The sequence below is a fragment of the Malurus melanocephalus genome, unplaced genomic scaffold (genome assembly GCF_030028575.1).
Source record: "Malurus melanocephalus ecotype Western Australia unplaced genomic scaffold, MMel_1.1 scaffold_660, whole genome shotgun sequence".
Classification (NCBI taxonomy): Eukaryota; Metazoa; Chordata; class Aves; order Passeriformes; family Maluridae; genus Malurus; species Malurus melanocephalus.
The window spans coordinates 207922-223386 of record NW_026623892.1 but is presented as its reverse complement, the minus strand read 5'-3'; the positions used below and the strand labels follow the sequence as shown (position 1 = coordinate 223386).

Sequence of the window (15465 nt, the reverse complement as noted above, 5' to 3'; positions counted from 1 at the left end):
GTTCGCACTCCCAATGAACGCAGCCAATGAAATGTGGGACTCTGGAATGTCACCACTGTCACCCAGCCCTAAACAAACSACACAAGTCTGGCCTGCTTCACCTGTCTGTGACACAATTTCATGGATATTCAATTAAGGCACATCCTGGAGGTGACAGTGGAAGGAAACGTTTCCACACCGGACGTGGGTGCAGTGGAAGCGCCGCTGAGGAGTCTCGAGCGAGGAAAGCCTGGAGGTGAGAATACCCACAACACCAGGATGAATATTCACCAAAACCCAGCCAGTTCCAGCGATGGGGCTGCAAAAACTCCCCGGACTCGCCGAGAGYGCTGCAGGTTAATGAGGAACACAGAGAGAGCGCAGTAATTATGGTCCCAACACCTCCCATCTGGGCGGGACGGCTGCGGAATACAAACACGGCCATCCATGGAACATGGACTCCATCAGCACGGGCAATATTGGGAACAGGAGCTTCCCCTCTGCTCCACGAGTGGGGAATATTAAATCCAACTGTAAATCAGGGAGGAAATTTAAATGTTCTAAGCACTGAAACAATTTGAGCACAATCAATTTTCCATTTTCCGAAAGCTTCCAAATCCCCCTCATTCACCCAATTACTACTGTACTTAACCTAATGAAACGTTATTCTGAGGGAACAATGCTGTTCTTAAACAAATTGTCGGGAAAAATATAAGATTAAAAACTTCCAGACAAAGAATAAACTCCCAGAGAAAAGATGCAAATAAAATTACTCTCATAATCTTTTGTTTTTTATTTGCAAGTAGAGGAGCGAAGAGAAACAAAAGCACGGAACATAGCATCTGTCATATCAGAATATAAAAAGATGATCCTGGCACCAAATGAAAAAGCTCTAATTCATTTGCAAATCAAGCCTGCCAGTTCTATTTCAAGCTGGCGGTAACTGTCAAGAGTTAACAAGATAATCACTTTCAATCCTGCCTTCAATGGTACATTACACTGTTATTCCATTCAATAAGGCCCTTCTTTGGGGCACTGGATGAATGGTTTTCATTTCGAACTCACACAAAAAGTTGCAAAAAAAAAAAAAAAAAAAAAAAAAAAAAAAAAAAAAAAAAAAAAAAAAAAAAAAAAATCCATGGGGCTTAAGAAAGAAATCCCTTTATGGGCATTTATCTGCCGGCACTTGCTTTTAGGCAAAATGAGATATTTGGATACATTGGTGTCCATTCACTTCCTCTATTCCTTCAGGCCCTCAGTCTGGCGATAAAAAAAATCCCACAAGGAAACCTCAAGCCTGTTTAGTTTGGGGTTGGTTCTTTTTTTTTGAACTATCTATGCACATTAAATAAGTTCTGCAATAATCTTTGGTAAATACTTCACACCACGCTGCAACGGCATCGTGTTTGAACAGCTCCATTTTTGTCTAAATTCATTATAAACTGCTCAAAAACCAGTAAATGCTCCTGAAAATTGTGCTTAGGGAAACATTTACCAGTTGCTCATTAAATATTCAATAAAAATAAAGTTCCCAATTAAAGGCTCTCTGCCTAGGAAACAAGGCAACCTCCACTTTATCCAAACTAATTATTTGTAATTCTTTTCTATGACTCTGTGCCATGAATTCTTCCCAAGAGAAGAAAATCTTATAGAAGTTTATTAAGTATTTTAAAGTTATTTGCTGGCACCCAACTTTCCACTAAGAGCTGTGAAATAAAGCACTCCACACTTTTTCCTGATAATTATAACATTGAATAAAGAGTCTCATGAATTGGCTTTTCCCYCAGTTTCAGTTTGGGCTGGAATTTTGCAATTTCAAGACAGAAAATTGTTATGTCTTGACAAGAAGAGCCACAAAACAGTGTCCCCAGGAAGTGGAACTGGAACTGTCCCAAGCAGCCAAACCCACCCATGGGTGCAGCACAAAGCTCAGGACTCAGGGGCCTTTCACACAGAGGCARCACAGGGTAAGGCATTGCTGAACTTTCTGTTCAAGAGAGATATTGCAAAGTTACAGCAAAATTTGGGCACAATTTCCAGGCCTTTTAAACAGGGAAGGATGCATTGATAACACAAATAAATAATATCGAAAAAGAATTTAGAAAGATTTTAGAAAATCCCTTTTCTCTGATCATCACGGCTTCAGTCAACCAGCATTTGGATGAGTAACTGCTACACCAGTCCAAACAGCAGCGGAGGGAAGAACAAGCTGAAGAAATTTAAAAATAAAGTTGAAAACTTTGTACCTATGTACAAGAGGGAAAAACAGTTGAGCTCTCTCTACATGTATTTTTTTTTTGTAACAGAAACACTCCCAGAGCTGGAGTGAGCAGTGTTCAAATTGTTCATAAACTGCATATAAAATGGGGGAAATAATTTCAGTTATGGGGTAAAATTTGCAAACTCCGCTTCATATGTGGGATTTAAGGTAGGCTTTTCCTTGTAAATCTGTAATGACAGAAGCTGCACAAATCAATGGAAAAATGGCAGGAAAATATTCAGTCTTTGTACACACAGCACAGCCTAGCACACAGTACTTGTACTACAAAAGTGCCAAAAATAATTAAAAAAATTAATAAATTGGTCTTTTTAAACACTTCTGCCCATTCTGTCTGGCACTTCCATCAGAAGGTAACAAGGAAGGCTGAAATTCGCCCCCTCTGGAGCATCTCCTGCACTTGCAGCATTCCCAGCCCTGACCGTGCAACGACAAAAAGCCAAGTGCTCAGAAGCATTTGAGGAACTGCAACAGCCCAGCAYCAGGCAGATATTTTTTTTAAAAAATTAAAACACAGCCCCAAGTTGAGCCGAGGGAATTCGCTCTCTCTTGGATGTGGAATTGATCTGAATGCAATTACTTCACTCTTTTCAGCTCTGTTTGACTTTGAACTAAACATCAATTAACRCCCAAACAGGACCTGGTAACTCCAGTGCTGCTTCTTCCAGGAGAGAWGTGAAGCAAATTTATTGGGCCTCGCTGAACAGCTTCCAGCAATCACTGAAACCCTAAAACTCCCTTTAGCTGCAGTTTGAAAGCCCCTAAACCAGGCAGCCCATAATATCAGCCCCAAAGCTGGGAGCTTGCAGTGCTTCAGCTGCCACCGAGCCCCGGCCATGGAAGCCCATCTGCATAATCAATATGACAACCTTATTTTTCCAATGCAAACGGGATTGCTGCAGTGAGGTGTCTCAGCGCCACATCACAGTCATGGCCTCTTTTAACCCCTAATTAGATTGGGGTGATTATCCCTGCTCGTCCTTACAAGTGTACAGGGTGGATAAGGGATGACAAAAGCGCTCTGCGCTCGCTCAGGCTGCGGGTTTTGCGGGCAGATCGGGGCAAGATCAGCCAGGGATTGTTATTCATATCATCTCCACTGGGGAGATAGTCACACTTGGCCATCCGGGCTGGGGGAAAAGCGCCCAGAGCTGCATTAGGTAAATGCAGAACTGCTTAAGAGCATCAGGGTTACACAGATGGAAATTCAAGGTGATGTCGGGGAATTATGTTTAATTCAAATTGGTTATCACAAAGAGGAGCAGTGGGTTTGTGCCTCCTGCCTGTTCGGGAGATCGCTGCTCATTGTCCGGGGGTGTGTAACGTTTTACATGGCTATTTCTAACCAAATTAAAAAAAAGAGAAATCAAAGTTAGAAACAGCAATCCCCAAAGAATTACATTGCTCGGCAAAGTCCGAGCAGACAGAGAAGATCTATTACAGAAATGTAATCACATTTCATTTACAAGAACTCTTATCTCAAGCACTTAAACATAACATTTAAACAGTTTTCCATTTGATTGTGCTCAGTATTGGAGCTAATAAGATAGAGCAGCATAATCACGTTAGCAACATTTCTATTGCATTACACAAACACAGCGCGAGATTCAGGCAGAGCAGGGGGAAGAGGCGAGAGGAGGCTGCAAAACGGAGCCCTGGATCTCTCCTGGCACACAGGAACATCASTGGGATCATGGGTGAAACCTGCCACGCTGAAATGGGATCGTGGGCTCCCAAAATGGCCATTCCCAGACMGACAAAAAATGGGATTTCACTACATGTCTGTAYGGGAAGGGGTTTTGGAGCAAAGGARAASTACTGGCTCTTACTRGAAGATCATTCGTTCAAGGSAAGTAAAGTTTCCAGAATTGGTAGAAAAACATTTGGACAGAGCCTTGAAAAACCTTGAAGGGGAATATTTTACAGTATTGTATGAACTGTAATTAAACCCTGATGAGCAATGCTCTGAAGTGGCCCCAGTGCAATCCCTGTGCTTTATTTCCCCCAATGCAATCCCTGTGCTTTATTTCCCCCTGTGCTCTATTTCCCCATGAGCAATCCCTGCTGCTCTTCCCCTGTTTCTGCTCCATCCACACCCCAGGATGGGTCAGGCTGGAAGCGATTCCAGGGGCTCCTCTGGTCCCATTCCCTGCTCCAGCAGGGCCATCCCAGGGCACAGAATTGGAATTTTCCCTGGGACACTCCCCCCCTCACAGCAAAGATCTTCCTCCTGTCCAGCTGAAATTTCCTGGGATCAGTCCCTGCCCATCCTTCTGGTCCTGCTCCAAAACTTCCTCAAAACTTCCTCCAAAACCAGCAGCTCAGAGAGGGAAAGGAACCAACCACGGGGAAGGGAAGGATCCAGGGAGAGCTCAGAGCCCCTTTTGGGGCCWGAAGGGGCTCCAGGAGAGCTGGAGAGGGACTGGGGACAAGGGATGGAGGGACAGGACACAGGGAATGGGGTCACACTGCCAGAGGACAAGGATGGATGGGATTTTGGGCAGGAATTGTTCCCTGTAGGGTGGGCAGCCCTGGCACAGGGTGCCCAGAGCAGCTGTGGCTGCCCCTGGATCACTGGCAGTGCCCAGGGCCAGGTTGGACAGGRCTTGGAGCAAATAAATTTATCAAAACCTCAGAAATTTTGTCAGAAGAAAACTTCACCTCCTTAAACAAGGTGAGAAACACAACCTAAAAATAAGGTATTTCCATAAGCTAGAATATATTACAGCACAGAGTATAAATTTCAAATAATAGATACACAAGTATGGTACATAAAATTACATTAATTATCTGATATAAATTCACTGAGTTATTGTAGCCTGAMTGCTTAAAAATTAAGAAAAAAATAGCAGAACTTTTAAAATAATTATTAAAACAATAATTAAAACAACCTTTAAAGTTCATGGAAAGAGTTTCCAACAAGCTCTGAGGCCTAAAGCTTGTTTCGTTTTTTTAAAGTAAATTAATTGATGGATTTGAATCTTTTGTCCTCCTCAAGAAAAAACACATTGTGACCTTTTAAATCCGATTTAGTGGCTCCCACTCCATACAAACCCCTTCCTTCTCTTCCATCTTCACGCTCCTGCCTCACAGGGGACCTGCGAATTAACTCCCAGCACAAACTCCATTATCCAAAACTTCATCTGGGTGTTTTAAACACTGTTTAATTCGGTCAGGAAATCAAGGTTTTTYTCCTTTGACAAGGCAGAGTCAAGGAGGAAATAAAAAGGGAAGAGGGAGAAKGCAGAGAGAGGCACATGGAGCCTCCTGCACTCCCCATCCCTCTGCTAAACTCTCCCRTAAATCCATTTTTTCCCAAAATTTCMCCAAGCACAGAGTGATAYCCACATGACAGGAATCAGCCCCTCTCTGCCCCAGCACGATCCCTCTGAGCAGYTCAAAAGCTTCTGATGGCAGCAAAGGCAGAAATTCCTGATCAATTCCTTAATCCATGTGCAGAGAATGGACCGGCCCTTGCAGCCCAGAAAAAATCATTGCCAACCTAATTCACCATTTCATGGGCCTTGTACTACAACAACTTCAGCTGCTGCAGCAGATGAGGAGCGAGGCAGGAGAATCCCCAGCACATCCAAAATGCTCCCTCTGCTCCCCTCTTTGCCACCCTGGAGGTCACACTGAGATTTCCCAGCCTTGTCCTTTGTGGATATTTTAAAATGTTGGATTTTACACTGCAAAACAGGTAAAAATTGATGGATGAAGTGGAAACAATTCTGAGACTTTTCCTCCAGAAAAATCCCAATTAATCAGGTTGCAACAATCCATGGAAAACAGGGAATAAAGGCACCAGGATGGTGAGCTATTGTCACAAGGATGATTCTGCAGAGAACCAAAGGGGTTTCATTCCAAGAGGGGATCTCAGTGTATTCTCAGGGAACAGAGAAGGACATGAGAACCACGTGCACCCTCTGCATCTGGAATCTCTTATGGAATTAGACCCAGAAGGGCTCAGGATGAAAAATTTGGGATGGATGTGTCCATAGGAGGATCCAAGAACCTTCCCTGTGCAGTGGAAAATGGCTCCAGTGAAGGGTGTGGGAGCAGAAATGCAAGCCCAGGTTATTTGTAGGGTTTTCACTGAGCAGGAACATCCCACCCAGGAGGGGCCAAGGGTGAAACCAGAGTCTGGAAGTAAATCCTGGATTGGAAAAGGACCCTAAATCCCATTCAGTGCCAGCCCTGCCATGGCAGGGACACCTCCCACTGTCCCAGGCTGCTCCAGCCCCAATGTCCAGCCTGGCCTTGGGCACTCAAAGGGATCCAGGGGCAGCCACAGCTGCTCTGGGCTCCCCACCCTCCCAAGGAATAATTCCTGCCCAATATTCCATCCAAATCTCTCCTCTCTTGATTTAAAACTATTCCCTTGTGTCCTCTGACTGATTGACAGTTTAGATTATTCCATTCCAGTTTGTCACGTTATTTTATAATTCCAAATAACAGAAAGGTCCAAAATGAGACAAGGATTAGAAATACTTCCTTCAAACAAAGCTGCTCCTCTCCTTCCCAATCAAAGCCACGGATGGTTTATAAATAATCTCTATGGCAGGTGAGCTTCTTCCAGAAATATCCAAAATATGAGGTGCAGCAGAGTTAGAAACATTTTAGTGATAACTTACATTTTGCTTTCCCCCAGATTGTCTTTGTGATGGGCTGGTTGTGTCCTGCCCCTCCCATACCCGCTCTGAGGTGCAGTTTGGGGTTGGTTTTTCCCTAAATCCTGGCTGGCCCGGTGGTTTGGGGGCAGGAAGCAGGAGCAGGGYGAGGTGATTACTGTATCTCTGCTGCTCAGTGTCTGCAGGGCTTCTCACAGCCACAGCCACTCCTCAGAGCCAGTAAAGAGATTACAGCTCCCACTAACGGGATTTGCACAGCTCGGGATCAGGCACTTCGGATCCCTCCTGCCCAGATTAAGGGAGCCCATTAAAACAATCATCAGCTGCTCTCCCAGCACAAGGTGTCCCAGGGAAAAAAAAAAAAAATCAACCCCAAAAGTCCATGTTTACATTCAGAGCGTGTGTGTGTTTGGACATGTGGGCAGACAAAACCTTCTTTCAGCGGAAAAACTCGGTGTTGGAGGAATGATCCCGTTAAAAAGCCAGGATAATGCAAATTATATCGTTATAAAAGGACAATCACGGTGGCTGGCAGTTTTAAAGGAGCGGAGAGTTTGGAAAATTTTAAACAGCTTAAAAGAATGTGTGTCTTTGAAGATACTGCCTGCAAATGCATTCCAAAACCTATTTCTGGAAATGGGGAGAAATATAATTCCCTCAGCATCTCCCACGAATTTAGCAGGGAAGCTCATTTAACAGCCATCACTGACTGACAGTCTGAACTACAGAATGCCAACACAAAACTTCCATTTCTGTACTTAGCACTAAAAGTACTTAATGAATGAAAATGAAATGGTTACTGTGAGCTCGAATCTATTTCTTTTCCAGAAGCAGTGGTTCCCCAGCACAGCTCCACAGGTCACACACGTGTCCCATCCACTGCCTTTCCCAGCTGTCTGGGGGTGAAAGGCAAAGGCACCATCCCATATGCTGCTGCCTACCCAATACATGGCCAGGCTTTTCATCCTAAAAGGGGCTTTTTAGCAAACAAAAAGAAAAACAAGGCCAACACAGCTCYGACAACAAAGGCAACAAATCTCAGTCAAAAGCAGGCGACCCTGGAGCTGCTCTGGCACACGGAGGGCTCCGGCCTTTCCAGAGACATTTTTAGCAGCTCAATATCTCCTGTTCTTCCAGAACCTACCAMAGACACCACAGAACTCAGCACTCCCACCAAGCACCTTCAAACTTCAGCACAAACACCTCTCAGCAGCGTGACTGGAGCTCCTGCAAACTCCTCCTAATTTAGCCCAGACACTGGAAATGAACCCACTTGGATTAAGGAACCCCAGCAAATTCTTTTCCCCTCTGACAAAAGAAGRAAGAAATTTCTCCTGTAAGCATCCAAACTATTTTCCACCACAGGATGGAGTAGTTTGGTTTCAGCATTCAAAAAGCAGTTGCTAATTTCAAACAGATTTTTAAAAGCTCTTCTATAAGTTTTTCTATGAATTACCATGCTGAAGATGGATTTTTGGCTGCAGACTCTCAGATTCAGGAAACTTTACAAGTTTATAAATATCAACTTATTTCTGAGTGATGGGAGTGTTAGCAGCTCCCAAATGCTGTTAAACCCAAGCAGAATCCAAACCAACAGAGCATTCACATGACCTGTCCATGCAGCTGCTCAGGATGAACCATTCTAAGTTGGTTTTACTGCTCCTTTACACCCAGAACCGAAGGGCTGAGCTCCACACACTCCCCACACGTGCCAAAGGATCTCCCCCCMATCAAACACCGCTGCTGAAAGGCAACAAGGATCTCTGTTTGCCACGCCGTGTCTTCCCCATCAATTTTGCATGGAAACATGTTCTCCAAGGCAGGGCTTGCTGCTGCCAGGCTGGAGGTGATGAATGTTTAATGCACACAACACCACCCAGATCGGTGTCAGCACAGCCCCTGTGATCTCAGCTTGTGCTCCCACGGAGCTCTGCGGGTGCCACGGAGCTCCACGGGTGCTCTCACGGAGCTCCGCGGGTGCTGCCACGGAGCTCCGCGGGTGCTGCCACGGAGCTCCACGGGTGCTCCCACGGAGCTCCATCCCCTGTGAGCAGAGCAGGGATTGCAGCAGGGACCTCCTGTGCCTGTGGGGGAAGGAGGAAGGGGAGATGAACGGTGTGCTGAGCTCCAGGAGTGGCTGATGGCTGCCCAGCTTGAGGAGTTCAATATTCCCACTTCACTCCTGATGTTTGCTGCAAAGAGTGAAAAACTCCTCAGGAGGAACTGATTCCCCATGTGCCATCCACGGGGATTTGAACAGGGAAATCCCACTCCAGGGATTCAGGAAACACCACTGGAAAATGACCCCAAGTCAGAGAGACCTCGGTGAAGGTGAGAGACCCAAAAGTGTGGAATCTGAAGGAAAAATGGAAGCTGTGCTTGGACAAGGAACTCTTCAGCTCCCTGCCAATGACAGGACACAGGGAATGGCTCCCAGTGGGATTTTGGGCAGGAATTGTTCCCTGTAGGGTGGGCAGGCCCTGGCACAGGGTGCCCAGAGCTGCTGTGGCTGCCCCTGGATCCCTTTGAGTGCCCAAGGCCACCTGGAGCAGCCTGGGACAGGGGAAGGTGTCCCTACCCATGGAATGAACTGGGCTTTAAGGTCCCTCCCAACCCAAACCATTCCAGGATTTTGGGATCTGTCAAAGCATTTCAGGAGCTGGGAAACAATTAAAGCCCAAATGTATCAATAACCTGATTAAGTGTCAGCAATTAAACCAGTGGTCAGGTTTGATTAATGGCTCACCACTTCTTTTCTCATAACAACTGAGAAGCTGCTCTTAATTTATTCCATTAAAAATTGTCAAAACCACTTGGAAAAGTAATCCAGAATTCCTCCACTAYACCAGCAATGATGAGACCCATAAATCCAGGAAAAGTTATTTAAAACTAACAAGCTTTTTGTACCTTTTCCCCCTCAGTTTAACAATGAACAAGGAGCCTTATGAAAAACACGGCTGAGAACAACAAGATTTGCATGTTTTGAAGCTGATCAAGACTTGAAACATCAAAATTCAACAGCACACCCAACCAGGTCAACAAAGACATGTTGGCAAGTTGTTTTAAAACAAGTGAATTTCAAAAAGCATAAATAAAAGATGAATGCAATGCTTTGATTAGCAAAGAAAAAAAAATGTGGCAAAACATTGTAGTACTATAAACCCCTCACTTGTGCAGCTTTGGCCAGCTGGAGACTCCTTGCATGTAGATGGGGCTGGTGTGAATGTGGGGTTTGGGAGTGGAGGGAACTCCATGGAGCTCCCAACCCCAATCCCAAGCAGCTGTTGCTATAATTTCCCTCCATAACAGCTGGAAAAACAGAACATCCCTTAAAACATTTCAGGATATAAGAGGAGAAGAGCTGAACTGGATCACAGCCCATCCCCATGAACACCTGACAACTCAACAGCCAAGAAATTCAGTGTTGAACGTTAAAGAATGATCACAAAAACAGGGAAAACCCAGGAACAGAGCCTGGAATACTGGTATTTTAGCAATTTTCAGTTTTTGAAATATCTTGAGATGCTCACTGTGACGAGATCTCCCTTGAAAGAACCTGAACCTGCCCAAAAAAAACCACTGAGCACAGGTCAAGCAGCCAAACCAAGCTTAGGACAGAAAATCCCCATTAGGGTTTACAGGACCCACAAACAAATCTGCCCCTTAATTAGTGACAAAGATGGATTCAAGATGGAATTTTGGCCACAGAGTCATTTTGTTGCTGTGCTTTAGAGCAGCAGTGAAGCCCCAAACCCACAGCAGCTCTCAGAAAAGCTGCAGCGCTGCTGAGCTGCTCTGTTTATGCAAAGTCAGCCCATAAAGTCAGGAGCACCTGAGGATTTATGGCCCTGATTCCCCAGTCTGGCTCCAGGCTGAGCCTCATCACTGCTCCAAAGCAGCTACTTTGAATAAATCCATCCCAAAATGCCATGAATCCAACCCCAGAGCCACGCCTGCTCCTGGAGGAGCCTTTGAGGAAGGAGCTGCTCCAAATGCAGGATTGGTTCTCCCACAGATTCCCTGATGGGAGAGGTTCTGGAAGGGCTCTGTACAATAATGACATTTCCAGTGCTGATCCAGACACTGGATCTGGAATTTCATCTGCCTGGGGAGTCCACACTGGATCCAATTTAACCATGGAATTTTCCTGCTGCTGCAGGGAGCAAAGGGAAAATTCCAGAAGCTGACAGAAGCCCCCCATGTGGGTGGGAAATGCTGCTCTAGGAATTCCCCAGGAGCATTTTCCAGTGGGAATCCACCCAAGGGAAGGCCATGAAGTGATTACCCAATGTTTTCTCTTTTTGGAAGGGACCAGATGAACTGGGAAAACAGAAACACCCCAGTGAGAGCTGCACGAGATGGGTAAAGCAGAGGGAATTACAGGAATTGCCTTTCCTGCAATCTGTAATCAGCAATCCCAGTCATCCCAAGCAGGAATTGAGCTGACAACAGGCTCTCAAAGGTTCCCATTGCTCACCAGGGCAAGGCTTGTGCTRAAACTGTGTTTTAGAGCCTCAGCTGAACCCAGGAGGAACTTCTGCCACTGGGAGGAGTTCAGGTGTGTGTGAACAGCAAAATCCATCTTCTCCTAGCAAACAGTCCTCACACTTGCCAATATTCCCCATTTTCCCCTTAAACTGTGGCTATTATATACAGGAAGAACACTTCCATTAACAAACTGCTCTTCAGCCCACCCGAAACCAAGGAGGGAAAGAGTCATAAATGAAATGTGAAATGTTGCCACACTGCAGAATTGCCAAATCCTAAAAATCTCACTTTTCTAATATTTTTGAAGAATTCACGCTTAGTTGATATAAAATATAATTGGAGGTAAAGGGAAATTATTATAAAAATAAAGAGAGTTTTTGGCTGGGTTTTTGGCAGTCCCATGGTTCTGTGTTCCACTTACCCGACCTTGGTGCTGTGGAGCTCCTTGTCCTTGCCCTTGGCTTTGCCTTTGTCCCTGTCCTTGTCCCTGTCCTTGCCCTTGCGGCGCTCGCGGGAGCCGCTGGCCGCTCTCCTGTGGCCGCTCCTCTCGCTGCTGCGGCTGTAGGATCGCTGCCGCCCACGGGAGCGGGACCTGCACACACCAGGGACATTTCACTGGGTCATCCTCAGAGAATAAACCATCATTTCACTCTTATTTAATTCCTTATATTTATTATTTCATTATTTAATTATTATTTGCTAGTGATTGACACACGGAATCTGCTCAGAGGTTTCTTGCGCGCAAAGTCGTTTATTGTGAAGAAGCCTCATTTATAAGAATTCAATCAATTTGTAAGAATTCAATCGATTAACCATCAGTCTCTACCCATTCCATACATTGCATGTGAATAAAGCTCATTCTTCCTCTGTTCCCTTTTTCATTTCTGTCCTTTTCCCATGGTTTTCAGTTCCCTGTATCTGTCACTATTCACCCAGAGTTTTTCTGTTCACCAAAGCAATCAGATCTCTACCCTCCAAGGCCTGCATTCCCACAATTATTTAATTATTACATTATTAAATGGGAATTATTTAGTAGAATAGATTATAATTTAATAAATACACATGTAGCAATTTAACAATGTTAAACTAAGTATCAAAAGATACTTATCAAAAGGAAAAGATATTTATCAAAAGGAAACATTGCTCCTACTCTGAGGAAAATGCAAAATAACTTCAGTCATATTTCACTGGATTCATCTATTAACAAAGTAATCTTGGAGCTGCTGGGGAAGGAAAGGAAGGACATTTTTTCCTTCAATATTAAACTTTAAATTCCTGAATTCTGATCAAGTCAGCTCAGACCATAATCAGAGAATTTGGCTGGTACCAAATGCAGTGTTTACACTGCAAATATGTTCTCACCAACTGGTGGCAGGTGACATTTATATACAGGAAAACGCTTTTAAAAATCACTTTTTAAATACTCTTAACACAATTTTTAAGTATTTAAAAAGATTTAGAAGTATTTTAAGAACACTTTTTTAAAATTCAAAGTAGTTATTGCATCAAATTTGCCCCATCCCTGGGGGCAAGGCTGGACAGGGATAGGGGAAGGTGTCCCTGCCCCTGGCACAGCTTCCCTGGGCATCACCACTCTCAGGGAAGAATTTCTTCCCAATATCCCACTTAAACCTCCCATTCTTCAATTTAGGGCCAATCCCAATTGTCCCATCACTTCTCATGAGCTGCCTTTAATTCCTATTAAAGTATCTTGCAAGAGCTACAGGACAGGAAATAAAGAAAAAACTTCCAGAAATGGAGATCCCAAAAGGCATCTGCATCCCCAGCCCATCACTGAACCAGAACAAAACCCCACAGATCTGACAGAGAAAGTTTCCTATTTTATCTGCTGTTGAAAATTAACAAGAATCACAATTAGTCTTATTAAAGAAAGACCCAAAATGTTCAAATTATGGAACTACTGGAGGAAAAAAAAAAAGGGAAGCTGGAGAGGAGATTTCCAGCACGGATCCCCTTCCCCCAAACGCCACCCAAAACACCCACCCACCATGCCAAAGGTTAAGTCATTTAGTCAAGTTCAAAGATCTTCAAAGAGTCCTTAGATCCAGATAAGCCCATATGTTCCCAAAATTCTGTGAAAAGCCATTACTTTCCAATCTGCTTTTCATGTCCAAGTCACAGAACACACAGATGCTTGGCATCGCTCAGGATCCCRAAATTCTCACACCAGATAATCAAGGCTCACCAATAACTTCCCCATCTCCAGCCCCAAGAAATAAATGCCTTTATTCCATCAGCGTTCAGGCCGCTTGTAAACATTGAAAGTCTCCATAAAAGCCCATTCAGTTACTGCACAATAAGTGTTAATTTGCTAATTTCTTCACAGGTAATCAATTAAAATGTAAAATATTGGATAAAATTAGTTGCACTAAATTTAACAGCTGCTCCATAAGCATAATTAGTTTCACAAGGGCCATATGTATTCCGAGCAGAGCCCGAGTTGAAACAAATAAGCGGATTTTAAAACAAGTTTGAGGAAATCTGCATTTAATTAGCAGGTGGGCACTACAACTGCATAATGTTTTTATACATTTATATTTATGAAGTGACAGAAGATCTGAAGGCTTTTTAAAATGGCGTTTATTGTTTGAATGGGAACTGTTTTGCTGCATGCTAAAGTGATTTAAATCCTTATAGCCCCGCTTTGAAAAAATCATAAATGGTGAAAGAAAACATGTGGAAAACTGTAAAACTAGAAAGAATTTGCGACAAAAAGCAGAGCCACATACCATAACCAAAAGGAAACTACACTTAATTAAATGTACACTACATCTGGAATATCAGCCTAATAAAACGTGCAACTATTAATTTTCATTGTTCTGAAGGAAATGAGGTCAGTGGCGTTTAGTATTTCCCCAATTATATTGCACTAAAGCACTGAACTCTATCTTAGAGGTCCCATCTAATCTTTTCAAAAGGCTGCAATTGCAAAAGAGAGACTTTTTTTAAACGGGAAGAGGAATTAAAGCCCAAAACCAAGACRGGGCTTGTTTTCTTCTCTTTGAGCTCTTCCAGTGCAGGTTAAGTTTGGCAAAAATAATCTGTTTTTTGGGCAAACACAACCCCCACTCTGAAGAACGCCACTGAGATGTCAAGGCCTCCCCTGGAATTCTTCTCAGCATCTCTCACCTGACACAAGCCTTATTAGATTATTTTTAGCTCAACAGCCACAAACAAAAGCCAACAAATTCAGGGCTTTTTAATACCTCAGCCATAAATCCAAGGGCTGGGCCAGAACAATGAAACACAACTGCACTGCATCAAGGCTGGGTGCTCAGATTGGCAATAAAGCCAGAGTGCAAACACACRAGTAATTGCAGCAAAATGCCATGTTCTCCTTCAAAGCACATTAAGGGAAAGTTCCTTGTTTAACTCAACTTCACCACCAGGAAAAAAAAAAAAATCACTGTACGAGTTATTGGAAAGGTAAAATAATTTTGGGTATCAATTGCAGTCATTCAGGCTGCAGAAGTTATTAAATGTATATATATGTATTTAATGCAAATTTGGCTGGCTCTGTGAAACATTTCAGGTCATTATTAGTTTGTAATTTTAAAATGCATGTATTTGAGGAAGTTAAATATAGATAATATATAGGATAACAATTTTTTTTAATTTACTGTTAAATATAAGGTGAGTGATGACAAAAGTAGGCAGCAGCAGAGTCAGAGTTTAAACCTGAAATGAGACTGGTGCTAAGAGGAAAAAGTTGTTTCAAACCAGCAGTTTGGACAGTTGGTAAGTGACAAAATGTATTTCAGAATAAAGGAATATTTAAGATTTAAAAAAATATCATCCACAGTGCCAGAGAAAAGCAGGATGAAATAAAAGCAATGCAAGAAATAAAAGCAACCAAGACGTTTGCAGAGCTGAGGAAATGGATTCCCCAAAGCCCAGCAGCAGCTCAGCAATTCTCCACATACAAATTATGGGAACTACAGAATCAAACATTCAGGGAGATGGAATTCCTGTTATTTTGAAAAKATGTCATTGCTGGAAAGGCAGCGTGGAGAGAAGAACCCATGGATGAGACACTCCTGGAATTCTCAGGCAGTTGGGTTGTTCCAA

The 15465-nt window shown here is 43.6% G+C and overlaps 1 protein-coding gene across 1 annotated transcript in view; it reads right to left on the bottom strand.

Annotated features, from left to right (window-relative positions):
• The window catches only part of RSRC1 (arginine and serine rich coiled-coil 1), a 79807-nt gene that overhangs the window by 48678 nt on the left and 15664 nt on the right, over nt 1-15465 (bottom strand). Inside the window, exon 3 of the mRNA XM_057383805.1 lies at nt 11798-11968. Within this exon, the coding sequence (XP_057239788.1) occupies nt 11798-11968 (171 nt within the window). The remainder of the gene's footprint in view (nt 1-11797; nt 11969-15465) is intronic.